We start from the raw sequence: 27523 nt of genomic DNA, 5'->3' as shown, positions 1-27523 counted from the left end.
TCGGGCGAAGCCGAGACGGGGGGCTGCTAGTTGACGGGTATAAAAGTGATATTTCAAACGTGTAAGTACTATTGCGGCTCGTAGACTTAACACTGAACATATCTAGTTAGGGGGAAAAGTTTGAAAAAAATTACTAAACAGAATGAAATTCATTAAAACATTTTATTTTTTTAAAACTTTACTCAGTTCTAAGAGATTTTACACATCTAACTAAGCATGAACTAAAATTTTGTTATCATCGACCAGTAGCTTTTAGTGTAAATTTAATTGTGGTATGCAGTAGCAGCTACTTTGTATGAACATACAGATTTCGTCATGATCCAGAATATTTGTGGACATGAACACTATTTAATTTGTATGAGTTATTTGCAATACTTATAATAATGTGGAAATTTTTAAAGTCACATTATCCCAATAAAATTAACCTGTCAACAAAAAAAGAATTGATGAGAATGTTGTTCGTCAAATAATTGTTTTATCGACATAGTAAAAGCATTAACAGATAAGCAATATTTTAAAAAGATTAAAATATATTGCCGTTGTTTAAGGGCATTAGGAATTTTTGTATTTTTGACAAATTGCTGATCCGAGACACTCAAGATTTACCAACCGTTAATTTTTGTAAAAAAAAATGAATTATTTAGGGATAAGATTTAACCTAAATTAGGTCATGATATTTCTTAATACATGCTTTAGATTTTATAATTTTGAACGACTGAAATCTTCATTTTTTTTTTGTAAAGCACTTATGTTCAATGGTTAATCTCATTCACTGTTATTCATGTACTTTAAAAGCAAAATTTTCTACAGTTATTCCTGAACTGTTTAATATTAACTAACTATTATGTACACCGTTTTAAACATTGCAAAAAACTTCGTCAATCTTATTGCATAAAGAATCATGTACACACTTTAAACTTACTAATTATGATTTACTTATAACATTAAATCTTTTCCAAATAATTTGGTACTAGAAGACACAGATCCAGTCAAGATACTATTTAATCTACGCTTAAAAAGATATTTGTTCAATCTTACCCTATTTTGTATGTAGTCATTAATAGAGCGCTGTGCAGAGTCAGTAAGTTTGACGAAAAGAAGTGATTTATTTTCGTAATGACTGTTATGTGATAAAAGTCCATATTGAATGCCTGCTACTAAAGCTGCCATTTCTTTACAGCTCTGTCAAAGCCTTCCTCCTAGCTTTCAACAGATTCATTTAAACATTATCATTGGACTTATCTTTTTGCAACACACAATTTTTAAAAACTTTAACATATGTTCTAGCTATAAGCAGAAAATGCTTTTACTGCAAAATTACAAATTTGGGAAGTCATTCACGTTTATAACTAATAAAACTACCCGTCTTGTACAGCTGGTTACTTTAAAAGTAGTAGGACATTAGGACAGTTGAAACTATTACTCCATAATCAAAAGAAAAAAATAAACACAAAAAAATACTTTCCACTAAAAGATACATGGATAACTACTACACTACACTACATGAGCCATGTAGGTATAATTTTTGTAAAATATTTGTGCTGTTCTATTAAAATTCCAGCAGATGGCGAATGAGAGTCAAATATCGTATATAGTTATACTACTAGTACTACCAAACACTAGCATAATACTGTGGCGCCTTCGACCATCGTCAAGGCACACACAGGCGGTCGACGCAAGCAGCAGCTGAAGCCACGCGAGGTCTTCGCGCTGTCCACGCCGAGCGGCGCTGCCGCCGCCTTCTCTAGCCACCAAGCAGCTACCTAGTGTGGCGCGAGACCAGTCCGAGCTCGACCCTCGCATGAGCCGCATTCGCGCACGCTCACGCTCGCAGCCTCCGCTGCCGTCACAGCTCTCGACACCTCGCCGTATCATTTACCTGTTTTCTTTGTACGCTAATAAAGCGCCATTTATACCTTACACGTGAGTGAGAATCATTAAGCGCCTTCCCTCGCCTTCAACTTCCTCGAGCGCCGGGACACGCTCAGCTGATCCCAACAGTGGTGACCCCGCCTGAAAAAGTTTCGAAGTGAGCTAAACAATCGCGTTTTTTTTCTTCGCCATCTTTTCTTTTTTCGGCGAGCAAGGCGACTCATCTCGCTCACGCCTTGCAGTGCGCGTGCTTTGTCCGGCCCGCCGCCATTTTTTTTTAGCAAAAGCCCGCGCGCTCGCTTGCGTTCGTGGAACACGGCCATCGTCAACTCGGGCGACGCTACGAGCCACGCGCTGACGTGCCCGCACTCTCTCTCTCGCTCTCGTGGACCGTTTTTAAAAAAAAAAAAAAGAGACAAGGACAAAGTCAGAGTGAGAGGTTGTGTGACAGTGCTGTGCAGTGCAGTTTCTTTTTCCACTCGTCTCGCCGTCGGCACTTGCCATGGTCAACAACGACAATGGTGTAAGTCCCCCCGGCGACAATCCTACTGGAGGCGCGAGCCCCACGGGTGATGACACTAACCCCGTGATGTCGGTCGCACCTCTTCGCCTCCCGCCTTTCTGGAAGGCCAACCCGACCGTGTGGTTTATCCGGATCGAGGCGGCCTTCAACAACCACAGGATCCGCGCGGACTCAAGCAAATTCGACTACGTCGTCGCTGCCTTGGATGACGCCACGGTGCAGGAAATCGCCGACGTCCTCATGGCACCCCCAACTGAGGGCAAGTACGATTTCCTTAAGGCCGAAATTCTGAAGCGCATGACAGACACGGCCGATCAGCGTCTCCGCAAGCTGCTCACGCAGCTCGAGCTAGGCGACCAGAAGCCGTCACAGCTCCTGCGTCGCATGAAAGCTCTTGCGGGCACCGCGGTCACCGACGATGCCATCAGGATCCGGTGGTTCGACCTCCTGCCGCCGTCCGTGGCACGCTCCCTCCGGGTCGTCAAATCAACCCCGCTGGAGGAGCTGGCGTCTCTGGCCGACGAGCTGATCCAGGACTACCCGCACGTCGCCGCGGTTCACCCTCAAGCGACCAAGCTTCAGACGGCTGGTCAGTCTTCTGCGCCGACCGTTGAGTCCCTGGCCAAGGAGATGGCGTCGCTGCGTCAGTCCATCGCGCAGCTCCTCAACATCGCTAAGCGACAACCGGAAGGCCAACAACGTGGCCGTTCAACCACGCAGTCGCAAGGCGGCCCCCGGAGCAGGTCAAACACGCCAAACCGAGACCCCAACGACCCGTGGTGCTGGTACCATCGCACCCTGGGGAAAAACGCTCGCAACTGCAGGCCACCCTGCAACTTCACCCCGTCGAACCAGGGAAACGAGTAGTGCCGCCTTCGTATCAGGCGGCGGAAGTCGGCGCTACTTCCCCTGCAGAAAATCGCCTTCATGTGTCCGACAAAACTTCCACAATAAGGTTTCTCGTCGACTCCGGATCAGTCGTTTCTCTGCTCCCAGCTTCCCTATTCAAGAAGCCACCAGCTCGCGACTCTCTTACGCTCACCGCTGCTAACGCCTCGGCGATCTCCACGTATGGCACACACCGTGCCGAGGTCAACCTAGGCCTGCGCCGAGCCTTCGTCTGGTCCTTCATCGTCGCCGACGTCCAGACGGCCATTCTGGGAGCGGACTTCCTCACGCACTTCAGCCTGCTGATCGACCTCAAAGGAAAGCAGCTCCTCGACGCCACGACCGGGCTTTCCAACAAGGGTTTTGCGGCCCTCACAACCGGCCACAGCGTCTCCGTCGTCCAGCAGATCGAGATTCCGACAGGACTCCTCTGTCAACGCTACCAAGACCTCGTGCGGGAGTTCAACGACCTAACGCTGGTTGACGGATCGGCAGCAGACCTGCCCGATCTCCCAGTGCTTCACCGCATTCACACGAACGGCCCCCCGGTCTTCGAGCGCCCTCGGAGACTCATCGGCCCTCGTCTCGACGCCGCCAAGGACGAGTTCAGCCGTCTCATGGCCCAGGGCATCATCCGGCCCTCTTCCAGCCAGTGGGCAAGCCCGATTCACCTGGTTCCGAAGCCCGACGGTTCCTGGCGCGTCACCGGCGATTACAGGCGACTGAACAACTGCACGACGCCCGACCGCTACCCACTCCCGATCGTCGAGGACCTCCTCCAGGAGCTGCAGGGATCGGTATTCTCGGTAATTGACTTAAAAAAAGCCTTTTACCAGATCCCCATCGCCGAAGAAGACATCCCGAAGACCGCAGTGACGACTCCCTTTGGACTCTTCGAGTTCACTCGTTCTTCTCTTGGTCAACGCAACGCCGCCCAGTCTCTCCAGAGGACGATGGACCATCTTCTCCGGGACCTGCCCTTTGCTAGGGCCTACCTAGACGATATCATCGTCGCCTCCGAGGACAACGAGTCACACCTGGTGCACCTCCGTCGCCTCTTCGAGTCCCTGCGCTCCGCTGGGCTCCGCATCAACCCAGACAAGTGTGTCTTGGGGCAGACCGAGGTCACCTATCTCGGCTGGACGGTATCCAGCCATGGCTTCAAACCTCCGCCGCTCAAGGTCGAGGCCATCAAAGAGTTTCCGCGCCCGCAGACCTCCACCGAGCTGCGTCGGTACATGGGACTCTTCAACTATTACCGCCGCTGTGTCCCTGGGGCAGCCAACATCTTAGCGCCACTCAACGACCTTCTCCAGGGCCTGCCGCCCAGGAAAAAGAAGGTTGAGTTGACCTGGACGCTGGATGCAGAAGCTGCGTTTGCTCGCAGTAAGCAAGCCATCGCTGATGCCACGACAACGACGTTCCTGCGACCCGACGCTCCGCTGGCCCTTCGCACGGACGCTTCCGACACGGCAATCGGAGCAGTCCTCGAGCAGCAGGACTCCAAGGGCACATGGGCTCCCCTTGCTTTCTTTTCTAGAAAGCTCGACAACACCGAGAAACGCTACAGCACCTACGATCGAGAGCTTCTGGCCATCTACGCAGCCCTGAAAAACCTGCAGCGAATCCTCGAAGGCAGGTCCTTCACGATCTTCACCGACCATAAGCCCTTGGTCTTCGCAGCGGCGCAGCGCTCGGACAAGGCCTCGCCCAGGCAAGCCCGTCAGCTAGATTTCATACTCCAGTTCAACACGAGTCTAGTCCACGTGAAGGGCGACGATAACGTGGTGGCCGACGCTCTCTCACGCGTCGCCACCATCTCCATGCCTGCCCAACTCAGCGCGAAGATCATCGCCGAAGCTCAGGCCGAGGACCAGGAAGCCGAACATGTCTCTACTCCCTCGAGTCTCAACCTGCAGACCCTCTCGATCGACGACTGCTCCGTCCTCTGCGACACGTCCATGGGAGTCGTCCGGCCTTATCTCCCACGGGCTCTTCGACGCACAGCATTCGAGCTTCTCCATGGTCTCGCTCACCCGAGCGTAAAGGCCACGACCCGTCTTGTCGCTTCCAAGTATGTCTGGCCAGGCATGCGTAAGGAAGTTAGCCGTTGGGCGCGCACATGCGAGCCCTGCCAGCGGTCCAAGATCCACAGGCACAACAGGTCCGCCCTAGGCTCCTTTAAGGTTCCCGAGGAGCGCTTCCAGCATCTCCACATCGACATCATCAAGCTGCCTCCGTGTCAGGGTTATACCTACTGCCTGACCATCATCGACCGGTTCACCCGATGGCCAGAAGCCATCCCCCTGCCCGACCAACAGGCATCAACCATCGCCAAGGCTCTCGTCGACAGGTGGGTTAGCCTCTACGGCACACCACTCACGATAACAACGGACCAGGGCGCCCAGTTCGAGTCCGCCCTGTTCTCGGAGCTCACAAAGCTCCTCGGCGCCAAAAGGGTGCACACCACGCCATACCACCCACAGTCCAACGGCATGGTGGAACGGACCCACCGCACCATCAAGGCCGCCCTCATGTGCGACCCCGGGACCCCATGGCCTGACCGACTACCGTTGGTCCTTCTGGGGCTCCGAACCGCCTACAAGGAGGACCTGCAAGCCTCTCCGGCCGAGATGCTCTACGGCACTACGCTCAGAGTGCCCGGGGACTTCTTCGCTACGGAGAGCCAGCCCGTCGCAAGCCCTGCCACCTTCGTAGAAGGTCTCCGCCGACTCGCCCAGTCCATCAAGGCTGCGCCGGCTTCGAGACACGCAGCTGAGAACACCCCGTTCTTCTTCAAGGACTTGCGGACGTGCTCCCACGTTTTCAAGAGGGTTGACGCCATCCGCAAGCCCCTCCAGCCTCCGTACACGGGCCCTCACCGGGTCATTCGCCGGGTCGATGACAAGACCTACGTCATTAACGTCAACGGCTCTCATCGCACGGTCTCCACGGACGCCCTAAAGCCGGCCTACGTCGAGGCCACTGACTCTTCCTCCTTAGGGAGCCAGCCGACCAACCCTCCCAACGCGCCTCCTGCGGACTCTTCGCCGGCACCAAAGCCCCCCGCGGCGACTCCTGGGACAGCCCCCAAAGACGCCCCCCCTAAGAAGAAGGTATCATTCGGCCCGTTACCCACGGACCTCTCTGGGGAGGGAGTGGTTGTGGCGCCTTCGACCATCGTCAAGGCACACACAGGCGGTCGACGCAAGCAGCAGCTGAAGCCACGCGAGGTCTTCGCGCTGTCCACGCCGAGCGGCGCTGCCGCCGCCTTCTCTAGCCACCAAGCAGCTACCTAGTGTGGCGCGAGACCAGTCCGAGCTCGACCCTCGCATGAGCCGCATTCGCGCACGCTCACGCTCGCAGCCTCCGCTGCCGTCACAGCTCTCGACACCTCGCCGTATCATTTACCTGTTTTCTTTGTACGCTAATAAAGCGCCATTTATACCTTACACGTGAGTGAGAATCATTAAGCGCCTTCCCTCGCCTTCAACTTCCTCGAGCGCCGGGACACGCTCAGCTGATCCCAACAATACTAACAAAAGTAATGTGGTGTCGTTTCTTTAAAAACTTTAATTTACATCATAGACCTCTAAACTAACCTCACTTTATGATGTATACAGACTTTCGTCATTTTTTGGTGTACTAAACAATTTTGAGCCACTTTTATAGTCTTTTACATAAAGTTATTTGCCCATTTAAATTAATTTACATTCGAATCAATCAATACAAATTTCAATATAATTTTGCAATTACGTTTATTATTTTTGTTTCTCCTTCTTATTGTTTATTGACTCCAGGATAAGGTGCTCGTTGGCTCAGTTCTCGTTATTTATTGTGACAACTATAGTGCGAAAAAGCATAAATGACCAGGGATGGCCGGGATGGGCGTGTCATTTATCATCATTTAAGTCGCATCGTAAATTTAGTTTAAGATACATCATTTCGTATGTTTACGACACGTCATAAAAAATGAGTTTATTACAATTGGTCGGTTTACGACACGTATCGCAAAAATACTATTTTTTCTAAATGTCAAACAAATTAATTTAGGAAAAATTACAAAAACGCTTCCTGGTTAACGTATAAATGTGATAATAAATATTTATTTTAAAATATCTTACCTTTCTGAATTCATTATTCCAAAATCTGGGTACAGTTTTAACTTTACTAACAGACGTAGCAGAAAAAAATGGTGTATTGAAAGTGTATGATCGATTTTATACTTCTTTTAAAAGCAACTATGAATTTTAAATAAGTACACGAGCATATATATACGTATGTTTTATTAAGTTTTTATGACTAAAAATTCTTTTTTGTGAAACCCGTGGCATTTATTACAGAAATGACGCAAAATAACATAAGATACATAAATGCCACGTGAAGTATCATAAATACCTCCTGACCAGATTTACCCATCCCTGTAAATAACGCTAACGTGGGCAATAAGTATGTGACTGTAACAACCGTCACAGCCTTCTCTCCGAGCTTACAAAAGCAGCTTGACCATAGCGCTGATGTCTAAGATCAAATCCCCCCAACAAATACATTTTCTCAAGATTTCTTGTAGAAGTCTTGTGAACTTCTAATGTCCATCTGAAAGACATCTTTAAGATGTATTTAGATCACCTAATGACCCAGGGCGCCTACTAGCCTGCACACTATAAAATAATAAAATATTAATTATTAACACAAGTGCCTATCACCCAATAATCCAAGAAGCTTACTGGTCGCTATATCAAACAATAAATTATTAATTAACAGCACAAGCGCCTATCCTCAAATGACCAGGGGCGCTTACTGACCGCTCTATTAAATAATAAAATGTTAATTCAATACAAGAAGCACCCTGGATTATCAGGCGATCGGCGCTTGCGTTATTATTTAACTTTTTATTATTTAATAAGATGGCCAGTAAGCACCCTGGGTCATCGGGTGATAGTAGGCACTTATGCTATTAATTAATAATATATATATCGGTTAATAAAACGACCAGTAAGCTCCCCAGGTCATTGGATGATAGGCTCTAGCGTTAATACTTAATATTTTATTATTTAATAAAGTGGCCAGTAAGCGCACCGGGTCACCACGAAATAGGCGCTTGAGCTATTAATTAATAATATAATGTTTAATTAAGCAATTAGTCAGCGCCCCAGGTCATTAGGTGATGGGCACTTGTGTTAATAATTAATATTTTATTTTTTTAATAGAGTATCCCGTAAGCACCCTGGGTCATCGGGTGAAAGGCGTTCAGACTATCAATTGATAATAAGTAGTGTTTAAGGAAGCGACCAGTATTAGCACCCTGGATCATCGGGTAATAGGCGCTTGAGCTATTAATTAATAAGATATTAATAAATAAAGCAATTAGTAAGCGCCCCAGGTCATGGAGTGATAGGAGCTTGTATTATTGCTTAACATTTTATTATTTAATAGAGCAGCCAGTAAGCGCCCCGGGTCATTGAGTAATAGGCGCGTGAGCTCATTAATAAAAATATGTTGTTTAATTAAGCAATCAGTCAGCGCCCCAGGTCAGTAGGTGATGAGCGCTTGTGTTAATAATTAATATTTATTTTTTAATAGAGTATCTAGTAAGCGCCCTGGGTCATCGGGTGAAAGGTGCTTAGACTATCAATTAATAATAAGTAGTGTTTAAAGCAGCGACCAGTATTAGCACCCTGGGTCATTAGGTAATAGGCGCTTGAGCTATTAATTAATAATATATTAATAAATAAAGCGATAAGTAAGCGCCCCGGGTCATCGAGTGATAAGCACTTTATTTTTTCATTCATTTATTTTATACTCCACCCCTTTCGGATTTGGAGGGGTTCCGTTGCTCATTCAACATGTTTTTTTACATAATAATTTAATAATTTTTTATATTATCTTATATTATCTTATATTATCTTCATCTTCATCTTTCTATTTGCACATATTTTAAATTCTACTCTACCTTTATACTTTATAATTATTCATAAAAACAAACAAGATTAATTCATAACCTTTAAGAATGCAAAAAAACAAAAATGAAAAAAAAAAAAATGCAAAAAATGTAAAAAAAGGGAGGATTTAGAAATTTGAAAATTTAAATTTTAATTCCTTTTCGTTAATTTATCCTTTAAATTTCTTTCATTTTTCTTTCTTCACTGCACTCTGTTCTTCTTCTCTTCTTCCTTGTCCTGCAATTCATCCATTTCTCTTCTGTACCATAAACTTTCCTTATTCTTCTTGTCTTTTATTTATTTTCTACTTCCTTTCTTTTTCAGGTAACACTTCGTAGTGACTATCACTTTTGCATCATGGCTTAGTAATATGTGTCTACAATCTTCTTCTTCATCTTTGCATAATCTGCACTTCTTACCCTCCTCTCCTTTCCAATACTCTCTACCCCTACATTCGTTTCCGCACCTTAATCCTGCTACTAGTTTCCTATCCTTTAATGGGATATCTTTTTTCAAATATCCTGGTATTTTCTCTGTTTTTATATCTTTATATATTTTGTTGTACTGATATTCTTTAACTTTTTCGTTCTCTTCTCTTTTTGACCCGGGTTGCTTACTGGCAGATATTAGTGGAGATATTGCTGACTGCCATGCTACGGAGTATGCCCATAGCGTTGGGTCAGGCGGATTCAATATCGGAACTTTTTCCCTAGATCATATACATAGCTACACGATCTAGGGAGAATGTACCGTCAAGCAGATAGCACAGCAATAAAGGGGCATTGCCAAAGACGCGTGAAAATTAAAAATTGTAATATTATAACACAAGTGCCTATCACCCAATGACCCGGGGCGCTAATTAGCCACTCTGTTAAATAAATAATTATTAATAACACAAGCACCTATCACCCAATGACCCGGGGCGCTTGCTGGCCACTCTTTTAAATAAATAATTATTAAAATAACACAAGCGCCTATCACCTCATGATCCGGGGCGCTTACTGGTCACTCTGTTAAATAAATAATTTTTAATAACACAAGCGCCTATCACCCAATGACCCAGGGCGCTTACTGGCCACTGTATGCCCACTTTATTCTAGTGGTTCGAGCGCTGCGCCGCGGCCAAACCAGGCGCACATTTTTTTTTTATTTAAGAAGCACGATAGGGGTATGAGAAGAGTGGATTCGCGTGGAAATGTCCATGTAGGCGCACATTTTAGAGACGTGTGGAAGGGGTATACCGAATGTGCGCCTACGAGGAGAGTAGTGGAAATGTCGGCTATATAGCTGTATATAGCTGAGCGCACAGCCAAAGCAAGCGACGACACGAGTTCTCCTCTTTTGAGAGTCTTTTGACTCTGCAACTGAGTACATGCTATGTATATATTTAACTGACTTGCCCTCGCTCTGGCTTCAATGTTATCTATAAATCTTATTGAATTAAATCGTGGAACTAAATGCTTATTAATTGTATACACAGACTTTTGATTTTAATACATTATTTTTTAACGCTCTCGTACTCCTAACATTCCCAAATCCATTTATGTTTTAAAAAAATATGTAGTTTCAACTATTTTTTAAGGTTTTCAGTACAGCTTTAACCACAAATTTATTAATTTTACACATTCTAACTGCTGTAAACTGTAGGACAAGCTCCGGAGGATATCCATAAACATATGTGATTTCGAAAGGAATGTAACATGCTCTTCGGATAGCTAAAATGGATAAGGCTTATGCCCTTTCGTAAATTGTTTTGCACTTAAGGGTTCAAATCCACTTTGTGGTAGATTTTTATTGATTTTTTTTAAATTTAATTTATCATTTTGTCTTCATTTCTTTTATTTATGTTTCGTTATAAATATATGTTATCAACATTTTTTTTAGGATACATCAAAATACATTAATATTGTTGTTTTGATACTTCTTGTTACCAAGGCAATTCCATAATTTTGTAATACTAAAATAACTTTGAAGGATTTTAACATAATTTGTATATTTTAAAACTCCTAAGAAATCATTAACATCCTATTTACGGCAAAAAAAGCCACACGTCTAATAAATAATAATGCTATTTACCTAATGTTGAAATTTTATCAGTAAACGAATTTGATGAACACAATATAGAAAATAGTTTTGTAAATATTTTAAAATTGTTTGCAAATCTTTAATAAGGTGTGCTACTTTTATTTATTTTTAGACAGCCAGGAGAATAATAATGAATGTAACAGTTCGATGAATAAGTTATGAAATTTATTCGATAAGATTATCAGACAAAACATTTTTTATTATACCGCAATATTTTATTTAAAAAAAAAAAAAAAAAATGAATTACCTTTAAGGGTGATGATTGTAATAAACATATTTGTAGGCTGATCTTTTTGTTGAACTCCTTGTTTTGCTCTATAGTATAGAATGAATGTGCGGATTCGTACAGAAGTACGAGACCAACCGAGAACTGGGTGAAGAGCAAATAAGAACTCAAAAATGTCGAAGAATAATTTTGAGCGACGTTTCACTTATACCAATCGACGCCGGCTTAATACATCTTAGTGCGAGTGTACCTCTGTATGAAAAGGCTTTTACTTTTAGTTTTTAAGAAGACTTTCTTCTGCCCGAAAATTTAAAAAGGCTCTTTCTTAACTTTTACTCTAAGAAGACTCTTTCTTGCACTCATCCGATGGGACCATTAATAAATTAAAGTATTACGATGCTTTTTCTGCATTCGATATAAAAAATTAAACTTTTTTAATAATCTACAGCCTAAAAATATGTTTATTACAATCATCATGCACCCTTAAAAGTAATTCATTTTTTTTTTTTTTTCAAACAAAATACTGCAGTATTACAAAAAATGTTTTGTCTCAGAATCTTGCCGAATAAATTTTATTACTTATTCATCGAACGGTTACATTCATTATTATTCTCCTGGCTATCTGTAAATAAAAAAAAGTAGTACACCAAATTAAAGATTTGCAAACAATTTTAAAATATTTACAAGACTATTTTATATTGTGTTCATCAAATTCATTTACTGATAAATTTTCAACATAAAATAAATAGCATTAGACGGGCCGCTTTTTTTTGCCGTAAATAGAATGTTAATGATTTCTTAGAAGTTTTAAAATACACAAATTATGTTAAAATCCTTTAAAGTTATTTTAGTATTACAAAATTATGGAATTGCCTTGCTAAGAAGAAGGATCAAAATAACATTATTAATGTATTTTGATGTATCCTAAAAAAAATGTTGACAACATATATAAGCGTCTTAGGACATCGGGTAATACAAGCTTGTGTTAATAATTAATACTTTATTATTAAGTAGAGAGGCCAGTAAGCACCTCAGGTCACTAGGTGATAGGCGTTTGTGTTAATAATTAATATTTTATTATTAAAGAAAGTGGCTAGTAAGCACCCCGGGTCATCGGGTAATAGGCGCTTGTGTTGATAATTAATACTTTATTATTTAATAGAGGGGCCAGTTAGCGCAACGAGTCATTGGGTGATAAGCACTTGTGTAAATAATTACTACTTTATTATTTAGGAGAGGCCAGTTAGCGCCCTAAGTCATTGGGTGATAAGCGCTTGTGTCAATAAATAATACTTTAATATTTAATAGAGAGGCCAGTAAACACCCTGGGTCATTGGGTAATAGGCATTTGTGTTAATAATTAATACTTTATTATTTAATAGAGAGGCCAGTGGGTGTAATCCGCAATCGCCGCCAGCAGTTACATATGTAAGACGTGACAACGTTGCGTGGTTGGGGGCGCTACTGTCGATTTACTGGTGATGTGATCCGCAATCCCGCCAGCAGTAAAGCAGACGACGTCAGTCTACTTGCTCTTTTTCGTGACATTTTCTGAATGTATATAAACAGAGCATATTGTGCTAGACGTAAACAAACACGCAGACCAAAAAAAATAGTTTCAAGTACCAAAAACAAAAATGGAAAAAACAGCTTTACTGCTGGCGGAATTGCGCGGGATCACAGCAAAAATAGAATTAACAGCTTTACTGCTGGCGGGATTGCGCAGGACCATCACAGCAAAAATGTCACGAAAAAGACCAAGTAGACTGACGTCGTCTGCTTTACTGCTGGCGGGATTGCGGATCACATCACCAGTAAATCGACAGTAGCGCCCTCAACCACGCAACGTTGTCACGTCTTACATATGTAACTGCTGGCGGCGATTGCGGATTACACCCAGTAAGCACCCCGGGTCGTCGGGTGATAGGACTCATCGGACCTTAATGTGTACAAATATGCAGCTCACTTTGAATCGGTAGTCGGAAACGTTGGAAATGTTTTATACTGTATGAATCTGAAAATTAATGTATTTAACCAACTATGGCAGAATGGCACGAAAATGAGACCTCGGAATGCCACACCGTGTATTCTTGCAACATGACAATGGCAGTACTTTTTCTTCCTCTTCTCTAGGTGGTAAGGTAGCACTGCTTTTTCTACATTGCTTACTCCTATTGGCGTTGTGTTTGTACGCAACCTTAGGCCGCGGCCTCATCGAGAGCGTAACGCGTACCGCCACTACCGCGTAATCAATTGAGCTTATGAGAGTGAGAGAGAGGTGCGCGTATTTGACCTCTCTCTCACTCTCATAAGCTCAAACACGGTCACGCGGTAATCGTTACGCTCTCCATGTGACCGGGGCCTTATAAAAAAAAGTTTTGTTGAGACCTTAAGGGCTTATATAGCTGCTGCATTGCCTGTGTCATCTGCTGCATTGCCTGTGTCATCTGCTGCATTGCCTGTATCATCTGCACATCTGCAGCCACAAGCCATAGAAATATTATAGATCTATAATATTTCTATGGCTGCAGCAGATCTCTGAGACAATAGATTCGTTCACCTTACAATCCAGGGACGGTCGGGGACAGTCTGGGCGAGTCGGAGACGAAAGTGAACAAGTGCTCTTTTCCGATCGTCCCCAATCGTCCCTGACCGTACAAGATGCGCAGTTGTACACGTTAGGTTAGGTTAATGCAAAAAGTAAACAAACTTTTTTGTATTTGCACTTCTTTATTTACAAACTATTGTTTACATACAGCATTAATCTAATCTAACGTGTACAACTGCGCATCGCGTACGGTCGGGGACGATCGGAGAAAAGCACTTGTTCACTTTCGTCTCCGACTCGCCCACACTGTCCCCGACCGTCCCTGAATTGTAAGGTGAACGAATCTAATCATTCTGGGATTAGGGGCCACGACGTAACTTTATTTACTTCGCGAAATTATATGTGGGACATTGGCTAATGTCATAACATAGTCCAATCAAAGAATAATCGATGATTAAACAAACCTTTAGTGAAGTTCAATAGTTACATGGTACGACCCGAGGTGTACACCTTTTTAGATACGTTCTCTGAAAATTTGGTTGGAAAATTAGCTAAATGTCTGGAATGTGGAAGCATGTAAGTACTAAAAAATAATTAATCTGTAGCAGTGTATATGCCTATGATATAGTACTTTTAAATTGACTGCCATTGTACTAATGGGACACATATCTAGCAAAATTATTTATAAATGCATTATTTGGGCTTAGTTAAGTATTTGACTGCGGGAGTTTAGTTTTTGTAAAAGAAGGAGACCGTGAAAAAAGATTTTGTGAACAATATGTTTTATCTGATAAATGAGAAAGTATTAATGTAATATAAATACCACATTTGTACCCCGTTTTAACTAATAAGAAATACTCAACCAACAAAAACATCGTCGTATATATAAGCGGTAAAGTAACGGATATCCATCATTCGCAACATCTGAAAATTGTTGATAAGATGATTAAAAAATTCACACAAGTTATAAATCACTTTTTTTTTAAATTACTGAAAAATTTAAGGCTGTGTGGAAAAATGTTTTAAATAAAAAAAAGCCTTGTAAGAATACTCACAAAAGCCTGCTAAAATTTCTAATATCGGTTGATTTGTTTATCCACTAAGTTGGGAAAATCGTCAAAATATGCTTTTTTCTCGATTGTTAGTAATTAACTACTTCTGAAACTATGCAATTTAAAAATAAGTGCTGATTATGCGTCTCAACGACGTTAATAAACCCTTCAAATTTCAAATCGATTGGTTCAATGGTTTTTGCAAAAAGCCATTTAGTTATTAAAAAGGTGCTCTGTCTTTTTTTAAAAGTATTTCGCAATAATACCTCCAACGAGATTATCTTTTCAAGAGCCTCTACTATTATGTATGTGTTAAACTTTATTGATGTTATCATTTTTAATTGTTCAAAAATGACTGTAAAAACGACAAACTTTTTGAACTCATAAACAATAGGAATAACTTTTTTGTTTTTGGTTGTATGTCTTAGGGAGTTACGTCATTTGAAAGATTGAATTTTTCTGCAAATTGAAAAAAAAAATTTTTTTAATGTTGCTGTAAACAACTGGGGGGCTGATTGAACTTTTTTTGTCGATTGGGCTTAACTCCTTTAAAAAGAATTTTTTTTTTTGAAATTTATGGATAATACACTTAACCGGTTGATCTTCAATGTACGAAATTTTCTGACAACATGAACTGATCGTTTCTGAGTTAAACCTTCTCCAAGACCACCGTAATTTCGTTTGACAGCATCGATTTACGATTGATGACGTCATTGCTAGTGCTTGGAGGCTCGCACTTATTTGACTCTGGCCGCTTCAAATGGAACTGACCGGAAAAAGAGCATTATTTCCAGTAGTATTAGTCGCAGACGTGAAAAACAAAGAAGTTATTCCTGTTGTTTATAAGATTAAAAAGTTTGTCTTTTTTAAAGTCATTTTTTAAAAATTAAAAATGATGAAATCAATTAAGTTTAACACATACATGATGGTAAAGGCTCTTGAAAAGATAATCCCGTTGGAATTATTATTGCGAAATTGTTTTTAAAAAAAATGACAGCGCTTTTCAGAGAGCACCTTTTTAATAACTAAATGGCTTTCTGCAAAAACCATTGAACGAATCTATTTGAATTTTTCAGGGTTTATTAACGTCGTTAAGAGGCATGATCAGCACTTGTTTTTAAATTGCATAGTTTCAGAAATTGTTAGTTTTAAACAATGGAAAAAAAGCATATTTTGACGGTTTTCTCAATTTCGCGGATAAACAAATAAACCGATTTTAAAAATTTTTGCAGGATTTTGTAGGACTTCTTACAAGGCTTTTTTTTATTTCAAACACTTTTTCACACCGTCTCATGTTTTATAGTACTTAAAAAAAAACATGATTTATCATTTTTGTGGGTTTTTAAACATCTTATCAACAATTTTTAGATGGATATCAGTTACTCTATCGCTTACTTAGGCTGTGTTCGCATAAGGCTCTGTTAGTTAAGTCAGTCAAGGTCACGTGATCATTTATCATAAGTGCGAGCGAGACAACATATTGTCACCGTCTCACTCAGTCCTATATGAAGACATTTTTGTTGGTAAAGTATTTCTTATTATTTGAAACAAGGTCCGAATTTGTTATTTTATTACACTGATATGCAACCATAGAGATATAAGACTAGAGTACGCTATCCCCACACAACCTGAACAATGGGTCGAGGGATAGTCAAACAAAAGAACGATTGTCTAGGAAAAGGTTTAATTCAGAAATGATCACTTCATTTTGTCAAAAAATTTCGTTCATTAAAGATCAACCAGTTAAGTACATTATCCAAAAATTCCAATGAAAAAAAATTATTTTTGAAGGACTCACGCCCAATCAAAAAAAAAAATATAATCAGTCTACCAGTTGTCTATAACAATTTTTTTCATTAATTTACAAAACAACTTAAGCTTTCAAACGCAGCTCCGAAAGACGTACGACCAGAAACAAAAAAGTTATTCTATTTATTTATAGGCTCCAAAAGTACGTCTTTTTCAAAGTCGTTTTTGAACAATTGAAAATGTTAAAATCGATTAAGTTCAACACATACATGATAGAGTCCAGTTGGAATTATTATTGCAAAATTGTTTTAAGGAAAAATAACAGAGTTTTTCCAAGAGAACCTTCAATAAATAAATGGCTTTTTGCAAAAACTATTGAACCAATCGATTTGAAATTTTTAGGGCTTATTATCATTGTTAAGGCGAACAATCAGCTCCAATTTTTGAATTGATTAGTTTCCGAAATTGTTAGTTTTAAAAATGAAAAAAAAGCATATTTTGACGGTTTTCCAACTTTGTGGATAAACAAATTAACCGATTTTAGAAATTTTTGCAGGCTGTTGTAAGTCTTCTTCCAAGGCTTTTTTTAATTTGAAACATTTTCCCACACAGTCTCAAGTTTTTAGTAATTTAAGAAAAACGTGATTTTTAACTGTTGTGAATTTTTAAACATCTTATCAACAATTTTCAGATGTTGCCGAAAACGGATATCCGTTACCTTACCGCTCATCTATACGACTACGATATTTTTGTTGGTGAAGTATTTCTCATCATTCGGCCAATCTAGTGTTTCTATTACACTATATGTGTATTTTGTCAAATGGGTACACTTTTAAATGCAACGTTGTGTAGGTACACCTAATTTTAAATACTTTAGTGTCTTAAGGTAACAGAACGATAGAAGCCATCAACCAGATATGATGTAAATGGACTGGATCTAGTAAATGGATATTGTTGCGTCGGTGCGACGTAATATTCGAATCTAAGCTTGCGCTTAATAACTCAGAATTCGCACTGGGCGCCGAGGTGGGACGCGAGGTTAAAAGGTAGCTCAATTCCTTGACCAAGCGTTCAGAAAAGGAGGAGACTGACTGTTCTGATCAAATTAAAGCGGTTGTGGAAAAGTAGTGGGAGGCACTCCTTCGCGGCGCGCTTCTGATTTGTCGAGAATACCCGGCACATGACACTGACGTCCGAAACGTTCCGAGAACGAAATTTGAAAATTGAATTAATCACTTTTGAACGGAGCGAAGATGTTTCAAAACACCTAAGAGTAGCATAAAAGACTACCAATAGTATATATAAGTCGTAAAAAAGGCTAATTTTCCATAATTATACCCGAATCAAAAAATATCATGTATGTGCATATGCTAACTTCCTACTTATTCCGACTTCTGGCTTTCATTACTTGAAATTCAGACAGAAGGCCCCCCGAAAAATAATACACATTGTTTATTATAACATAAACAATGTTTAAAAATTGTAATACCCAAGAAAAAACAAAGGGGCGAGTAAGTTACTTGCGATTTTCCACCTAACGCGTATATTAAGAACGACTAAATTGCGACTTTTGGCTTTTGTAACTCAAAAACCAAATCAGAGGCCGCGCTAAGAATGATACATATCGTTAATTATTACATAAACAATGTATAAAAATTTTAATATACAAGAAAAAACAAAGGGGCGGGTAAGTTTTCAGCGATTTTCCACCTTACCCGAATATCGACGACGGCCAAATAGCCACTTCTGTTTTTTATAACTCAAAAACCAAATCGAAAGCCCCGCTAAAAATAATACACATTAATTAATATTACATAAACAATCTAATAAAATTTTACTATCCAAGAAAAACCAAAAGGGTGAGCAATTTTCTTGCGAGTTTCCATCTTACGCGTACATCGATAACGACTAAATTGTGACTTCTGGCTTTTGTAACTCAAAACCAAATCGAAGGCTCTGCTAAAAATGATACAATTGTTAATTATTACATAAACGATGTATAAAAATTTGAATATCAAAAAAAACGAAAGGGCGGATAAGTTTGCAGCGATTTTCCACTATACGCATGTATTAAAAACGGCCAATTAAAGACTTCTGTTTTTTGTAACTAAAAAACTAAATCGAAGGCCCTGCTAAAAATGATACACATTAATTATCATTACATAAACCGTTTAGAAAGCCTTTAATATTCAAGAAAAAACGAAGAGGAGGGAAACTTTTCAGCGATTTTCCACTAAACACGCATATCGAAAACGACTGAATTGCGACTTCTGGCTTTTGTAACTAAAAAACCAAATCGAAGGCCCTGCTAAAAATGATACACATTAATTATCATTACATAAACCGTTTAGAAAGCCTTTAATATTCAAGAAAAAACGAAGAGGAGGGAAACTTTTCAGCGATTTTCCACTAAACACGCATATCGAAAACGACTGAATTGCGACTTCTGGCTTTTGTAACTAAAAAACCAAATCGAAGGCCCTGCTGAAAATGATACACATTGTTTATTATTACACATATAATTTACCTACTTATATAATGTATAAACATTTTAATATCGAGGAAAAAACGAATGGGTGGGTAATTTTTTAGCAATTTTCCACCTTACGCGTAAATGAAAATCGGGCAAATTGCGATTTCTTGGTTCTGTACCTTAATTTCAGAACCAAAGCCCCGCTAAAAATGATACACATTGTTTATTATCATACAAAAAATAATTAATGATCTAAAAGTCCGAGAAAAAACAAAGGGGTGGACAAGTTTTCAGCGGTTTTCCACCCTATGCGTATTTCAAAAACGGCCACATTGCGATTTCTGTTTTTGTAGCTCAAAAACCAAATCAAAAGACCCGCTAAAAATAATACACATTAATCATTATTACATAAACAACGTATAAAAATTTTGATATCCGAAATAAAAGGGGTGTGAATGTTTTCAGCGATTTTCCATCATACGCGTGTCACGAATACGGACAATTGCGACTTTTAGGTTTTGTCAATTAAAATCTGGAACGAAGGTCCCTTCTGAAAATAATACATAACGTTTATTATTATATAAACTATATATAATAATTTGAAAGTCCGAAGAAACTAAGGGGCGGGTAAGTTTTCAGCGATTTTTCATCATACGCGTACATCGAAAACGGTCAAATTTCGACTTCTGGCATTCATAACTCAAAAACAAAATCGAAGGCCCCACGTAAAATGATACACATCGTTTATTATTACGTAAACAATCGATAAACATTGTTTATATAACAAAATGTACCATTTTTAGCGGGGCCTTCGATTTTGTTTTTGAGTAACAAAAGCTAGAAGTTGCAACTTGGCAGTTCTGGGTTTACGCACATGGTAGAAAATTGGTGAAAATTTACCTGCTCCTTTGTTTTTTCTCGGATTTTTAAATTGTTACCTATTTTTTGTATAGTAATTAACAATGTTTGTCATTTTAAGCAGGGCTTGGTTCTGAAATTAAGGTACAGAACCAAGAAGTCGCTATTTGCCTGTTTTTCATGTATGCGTGAGGTGGAAAATTGCTTAAAACTTACCTGCTTATTCGTTTTTTTTTGGATTTTAAAATTTTTATACATAAGTTTTTTAACAATTAATAATGTATATTATTTTAAGCGGGGATTTTGATTGGTTTTTGAAGTATAAAAAACAAAAATCGCAATTTGGCCGTTTTCGATATACCCATATGGTGGAAAATTGCTACAAAACTCACCCGCCCCTTCGTTTTTTTTTGGATTTCGAAATTATTATTAATTGTTTATATGATAGTAAACGATGTGTATAATTTGCAGCGGGGCCTTCGTTCTAGATTTCCAGTTATTAAAGCCAGAAGTTGAAATTAGGCCCTTTTTTGATATACGCGTAAGGTGAAAAATCGCTGAAAACTTACCCGCCCCTTCGTTTCTTCTCGGATTTAAAAGTTATTAGTAATTAGTTATATAATAATAAACGATGTATATCATTTTCAGCAAAGCCTTCGTTCTAGATTTTAAGTTATAGTAGCCAAAAGTCGCTATCAGGCCCTTTTTTGATGTACGCGTAAGGTGGAATATCGCTGAAAACTTACCCGCTTCTTCGTTGTTTCTTGGATATTAAAATTTTTATACATTGCTTATGTAGTAATAATTAATGTGAATTATTTTCAGCGGGGCCTTTGTTCTGGATTTTGAGTTAAGAAAACCAGAAGTCGCAATTCAGCTCTTCTTTGATATACACGTTAGGTGGAAAATCGCTTAAAATTTAATTGCTCTTTCGGTGTTTCTTGGATATTAAAATTTTTATACATTGTTCATTTAATAATAAACAATGTGTATCATTTTTAGCGGGTCCTTCGTTCTGTATTCCAAGTTATGAAAGGCAGAATTCGGAATGAGTAGGAAGTTAGACTAGGCATATATATATATATATATATTATATTTTTGGGTTTGGGTTTAAATATGGAAAAATATTTTCTTTACGACCTATATATATATATATATATATATATATATATATATATCATTGGTAGTCTCTAATGCAGCTTTTAGTTGTTCTGCAACATCTTTGCTTCGTTTAAAAGTGATTAATTTAATTTTCAAATTTTGTTTCCGAAACTTTCCGAACTTCAGTGTGATTCCGGCACGATGTGTCAAAATAGTATCCCGTCTGAGATCTAGTGGTTACTCATACCGTAACGAGTAAAGGTAGTTACGCTCTAGAGGTTACTCACAGGGCAAAATGGTTTGAAGTCGTGACCGGTCTAGGAGCCACTAATACCATCTCGAGTAGAGGTGATTGCTCTAGAGTTTACGTGAAACACAACTTGACTATCTATTTTCTTTGCCTAGAGCTTATCAAATACCGTATTAAGTAAATGATGTTAACTCTAGGAGCACGTTCGTGACGGAAAGAAGAGAAAAGGAAAAAACAAAATTAACCACTTGGTTACTTTTGTGTACTTTTGTGTAACTTAGTTTTATTTTTAAACACTTGTACTTCAAACAAAATTTTACACGCGAGGAACCAGCGTGAGGTGTTTGATGTAGAAAGTTAAAACCGAACTTGTGGAGGACCGTGTGGTAGCAGAGGTGGACTCTAACTACCTAGTCGACCGTTTGAGGGTGAAGAATTAAATCTGCCTCGCTTCGCGGTAGACTGGGTTGTAGCAGAGGCGGACTCTTACTACTCAGTCTACCTTGAAGAGCTATCGTCGAGTCCTTCTCGGGGCCTCCAGGCCTTTTTATAAGGAGTAGCGGACCTGTGTGATGCGCCGGTTTGAGACGAAGCAGGAAAATTTGCCGGAAAAATCTAGAAGGGAAAGGACAATAGCCAAAGATTTAATTGGCTCGAGATGCTCTAGTTCAGCTACTCAAACATTGGCACATCTGACATCCGGCTCATTCACCTCCGTGCGTCAAGAAAAGGGGAGGTGATTCACTTACTAGTGCCCTTCCTTTCTCTTTTACATCCAAATTTTACAAAACTCTAATTTTACTTAATATTCATGTTAAGATAGGATATCGTTAATATTTACTAATGCTGGACATTGTTCGTTAATTCAACTTAACTTGTTGCAGAAAGAACGGAGAGAATCGCTTCATATTTTAATTAATGCTTGGGTGAATAAACGATCGGTGTGCTACGGTACATCAACTAATACTTAAACAAAAATAACGTTGACCGTTGTTATAACAACTTACAAAGATAACATTAGTGTAAGTGGCGTGTGGTGCTCTGGGGATTTGAAATTCCGTTACTTATATTGGAGCAGCCGCACAGATTCTTTCCCGACACATATGAGTCAAGAAAAGGGGAAAGAGCTATTGTTAATTATTAGCTCGGTTTTCCCGTTTTCTCTTACACGTTAAACGATTTCAAAAATTTAGGCTATTGCCGATGGTATAAGAAAAAATTCGAGAATGTAACAGAACAAAGGGTAGCTCGGCGAGTTATGCATCGATAAAAATCAAATGAAAAGTTGACGATGTTGTAGTATGTATTATTATTTGTCTATACGTGTTTACTCTACGTTATTATAATTTTTAACATCCTATCAAGTTGTGCCAGCATTTAGTGTTGCACACCAGTTTAGCTGTTTCCAGTTGAACTTTTCGCCTTTATTAGTTTTTAAAGTTATTCCATTTTTCTGCATTAAAAAGTTTTTTATTATCATATTTGCTTTTCGTTTCCGGTCAGCATAGGCCAACGTGCGTTTGCATGAATCATAGTTGGTCGATGTGCTGCAGCTACGAAGAGAGTTAGCAGGTGATTCATCACTTTTCAGAGGCACGTTGGTCCCTGCTCGAAAGTACTTTTAAGTCAACATGGAAAATTATGAAGATACGAGCGGGGAAAAAAATTATTAGTAATTTTAGTGTACCGACGTTACAATGTACAACAGCGAAAAATGGAAAAGACTTCTACAGATACGTAAGCGGAAATTAATTTGTCGAGTTAATAACTGATAATAATATTTTATAGAGTCTAGATTTGAGACTATAATAAATTGTAATAGAAGTTACTACTAGTTATTATTTTTAATTTTTTTTTTTCGGTATTTCATACAAAACAAAAAAAAAACTTATAAAAATTGTTATAAAGTAAACGTAGGTATCGGAAACTTGTACAAATTATTTCGAATTTAGCTTTAACGCCTATTAAATTTTTTTTGTGTCTGTTAACATTGCAAATGGAACTAAAAAAAATAATAAAAGATATTAACTATTATAAATTATGATAAAGTAATCAAAAATTTGTTTATTCTTATTTGTTGTTTACAAGTTTTTAAGTCTTATGAGGGTAATGATACACAGTTTTCTGATAAATAAATGATTATTTATTATAAAACAATACGTAAATTGACATTCAATACCGTTTACATTTTCTGCTGTATCACTACTTTTAATATAATTTTTATAAATTTAGTCCTTACAACTTTTAGATAAAAGCATTATTTTTAGATAATTTTTCATTAGTAATGATTGTTTGTTTATACATAAACTCATGTGTTTGATGCCAGTATTAAGTAGTTAAGTGCTTCGATAAGATTTATAATAAAGGTTTATAATAAACAGATAAAATTATTTAGTACGGAACAATATACTCTTGTAAGTTTTCGCATTTGAAATGCATTTAATCGTTTACCTCTTGTGTCCTCTGGTCGAACTGGGCGCACATTTTTCGAGAGTGCGAGAATAGTATCGAAGATTATGCACCTACAAAAAGAGGAGTTGATTCGCATTGAATTGTCGACTGTAGCTGTACAGCTTAGCGTACAGCCAACGCAAATGATGACACGAGTTTTCCTCTTTTTAGACTGTAACCAAGTATATGCTATATATTTAACTGACTCTTGTGTAACAAGGCGAAATGGCCTCCATGTTCCAAAATGCTCTCGCTGATGCAACGTATATACGAAGAGTAGAAAGTCGAAGCTTCTCCGAATTTGTTTATTTTTCGGGAGCTGTATATACGCTGAGGGGAGGAGAAGAGGACGCCAAAGGACAACCAGCTTAGATGTAGAGACACAGCAGCGCCAGCGGGAAAGTACAAGAAAAATGCGAATACGACTACCGAGACACACAGCAGCTGTTACGTCGAGAGTGACTGCGAGGGGAGATACGTGGCAGCAGCAGTGGTGGCGGCCATTGCTCAAGTAAGAGATTGCGAGTCAGTCTGGAGTAGTACGCTTAACTACGAGCAGCGAGAGCTTTGGCGAGTTGCAGGTTTTCGTGGTGACAGATGAGTTTGAGAGAGAGAGAAAGAGTTAGAGTTAGAGTTAGAGTTATTTGATTAGTACTAAAGACTCAGGGGTCCTATATAATACGGCAACGTAATTACAATCATGGCTGGTAAAGAGACAAATGTATATTAATAATATAATATGGAATACAGAACAGAATACTTAAAAATAAGATAAAATAATTAAACGTAAGTAGAACAACATTTAAGCCTTAACGTGATACCTAGTTACACAAGAGATCATTGAATACTAAAAAGTGAGTTGTACAGCGGATAAAATGTATAAAGCAGGACATCGAAGAAAAAAAAAAATAATAATAATAATAGTAATATTAGTAACATTATTAAAAAAAATAGTAAAACAATAATTTATAAATAAATAATAAAAAGAAAGTAAATAAACAAACAAATAAATGTATAAAAAACAATGAATAACGTACGAATATGTAAGGGATTAAGTAAAACGAAGCAAAATCACTCTAATAATTACCGAAAGTTTGCGTTAAACGAATAAAAATAACACTAGGCAGTAAAGAAACAAACAAAACTAAATTTTAGAAACGCAGAACATGATGTCAAACAGAGTACACTACAATACTTTATCACAAACAAATATCCAAGCACCCTGCAGAGTCAGGGTACATCTGATCACGATGCAGATAGATGCTTCTGAAGTAGAACCTTGAAGCAAGGGTGATTAATATATCTTCTACTAGTTGTAGGCAGTGTAGGCAGGTTATTCCAGAGTTTAGCAATATGCACTGTAAAAGAATGTTTGTAACACTCTGTGCGAGCATGCAGTATAATTAAGTTCTGTCTGCGGAAACAGGTCTGCCAAGTATTTTGGTTTCCCTGAGGTAAGTAACCGATAAACCATACAACCCAGGAAGTATTTCTCCCGGGCCCTATCAGTCAACCGAGCCATAAAAAGGCCATATTTCGGTGTCGCGGCCCACTCCAAAAATGAATTTTACAACTACATTAAACAATCGGTGTAACTTGAGCGGGAGATAGTGTGAAAGGTCCAGGTACTATCACCCGTCGAAATCGATAGGTTGGCACTGCTGCTGTTACTGCTGCTGCAAGGTAGCGCAACTTCTGCCAATGTACCGCCCACTAGCGTTTTTTGTTGGATTCTTAAGACTTTGGCATAAAGCGTGTCCAGAGAATTATTGGCATCCATCTGATCATAACTATTTCGATTTAAAGCATCCAAAGCTGTTAATACTCTCGTCGTTGTCATACTTGGAATGCGATTAATTGAAAAAACCAACACTGAAATCGAAATTTCGTACGAATCTTTAAACGAATAGAGTAATTCTCATAAAAAATCTCACCAGCACTACTCTGCTGACAGTAATCGCAAGAACATCTTCTTTGAGTAGCCTGTGAACGCAATCAAATATTTTCTTGAGCTATCTTGAGTAGACGCTTTGTCGCATCAGCTGCACCTGCCGATGGGATTGACAGCACTGTGGATGAGCATGGCAAATGGTCCAGTGGCGAACCGTCTAGCACCGAAATCAATGTACCTAAAAATCTATAACTCATTGACTCGACTTACTTGAATGATAGCCGAGAGTCCAAAGAACATGTTCTTATGATGCGGACAGTTAAGGTAGTTGTTAAACAAAGCATTCAGTTGATTGACCACAGGTAACATCAAGAATAACTTATTTTTATCTCATATTTTACTGCTGCTGTAACAGCGGACGGACTTTTAGGATTACAAGAGGTATCAAAATTATTACATATGTGCGCAACCTTTTTACAACAGCGGTAAGCGAGCTTGCGAGCCAGCAGCTCTGACTGCACAAACTCTTTGAGATACTGTAGAGCTAATAGCAGCAGAATTGTTAGAATCCCATCATCAGATGGCGACGTGCGCATCTTATTCAACAGATTGAGGATGTACTAAGCAGAATAGCTATTGCCTGTCTAACAGGGCTTCTTCGAACATATATTTATGTAACTGAGTACAGTAGTGCCACTGTTTTAAGGCGAGCTTATGCTCCTCACTTATGACCGGTGCATGATCGCACAGATTGTTTCAAACCAAATTTGCATTGGAAGTGACAAGCTGGACGTTCAGGATACCATTTGCGGTGATACCTTGTCCACTGGGTGTTGCAGTGCCGTTCATTGTTAGCGAGCTGTTGCCACCGCCACTACTAGAGAATGTTTTGTAAGTTTAATTAGCTGTGGCACCATTTCTACTACTACTGCTGCTACTGCCACTGGTGTTGAAACTCGAATTGCTTAATGGGTTGCTGCTTAGTCGTGAAGCTTTGACAGCTGATCCTTCAGAAGCTCTGTCAACATTCTCATCCATTCTGCAAAAGATCAAATAAAATGATTATTGATGAATTCACTCTTGAAATTATATTAATCTTGAAGAGTAATTTTTAAGATTAGAAACAAAAAATACCGAGGAAAGTTGGGCACCTACATTTAACGAGTAAGTACAATTCGAGATAAATGAGCCAGTACATCTTTGCATTAATTATAGTAAAAGACCTTGATTTTACACAGATATACATATGCATAGAATGTAAATAACTTATTTTTAATTTTAAAATATTCAATGGATTAATTAACTTAGCCTGTTGTTGGATTTGGTAATTGCCTCCTTTTAATTATAGCTTCTGAAACAGCAACTCTATAAACAGAACTGAGCTTCGTGAACCAGGGAGCTCTTAACATGGGTATATGGTATTTGTAAAGGATCGAAAATGTTTCCTCTTTCTTATTGAAGTTGGAAGCTTTTTTAGCCAAAGATACTAACGATTTGCAGCCTGACAGGTCCTTGAACCAGGTCTCAATCCCACTTTTAGTTTCATCAGTCCCAGGCCAAAAATTATGCGTGAGATTATCTGTTGTCTCATCCTACCTGAGTCAGGCATAGTAG

General features: G+C 39.3%; 2 protein-coding genes across 4 annotated transcripts in view; one reads left to right on the top strand and one right to left on the bottom strand.

Annotated features, from left to right (window-relative positions):
* Positions 1-1462, bottom strand: part of Su(Tpl) (Suppressor of Triplolethal) — a 415814-nt gene extending 414352 nt beyond the window's left edge. For both annotated transcript variants that reach the window (XM_089594169.1, XM_089594170.1), the window contains exon 1: positions 1039-1462. In XM_089594169.1, the coding sequence (XP_089450295.1) occupies positions 1039-1170 (132 nt within the window). In that variant the 5' untranslated portion in view covers positions 1171-1462. The remainder of the gene's footprint in view (positions 1-1038) is intronic.
* Positions 1463-14276: 12814 nt separating this feature from the next.
* The window catches only part of ND-13B (NADH dehydrogenase (ubiquinone) subunit ND-13B), a 137535-nt gene continuing 124288 nt past the window's right edge, over positions 14277-27523 (top strand). Inside the window, exon 1 of one of the 2 annotated variants that reach the window (XM_089594512.1) lies at positions 14277-14660. In XM_089594512.1, the coding sequence (XP_089450638.1) occupies positions 14640-14660 (21 nt within the window). In that variant the 5' untranslated portion in view covers positions 14277-14639. The remainder of the gene's footprint in view (positions 14661-27523) is intronic. The other variant, XM_089594513.1, reaches the window with a different exon arrangement.

Source organism: Copidosoma floridanum, unplaced genomic scaffold (genome assembly GCF_036245765.1).
Source record: "Copidosoma floridanum isolate Cflo_tuat_1 unplaced genomic scaffold, Cflo_Japanese_pri ptg000021l, whole genome shotgun sequence".
Classification (NCBI taxonomy): domain Eukaryota; kingdom Metazoa; phylum Arthropoda; class Insecta; order Hymenoptera; family Encyrtidae; genus Copidosoma; species Copidosoma floridanum.
This window is presented reverse-complemented; position numbering and strand designations above follow the sequence as displayed.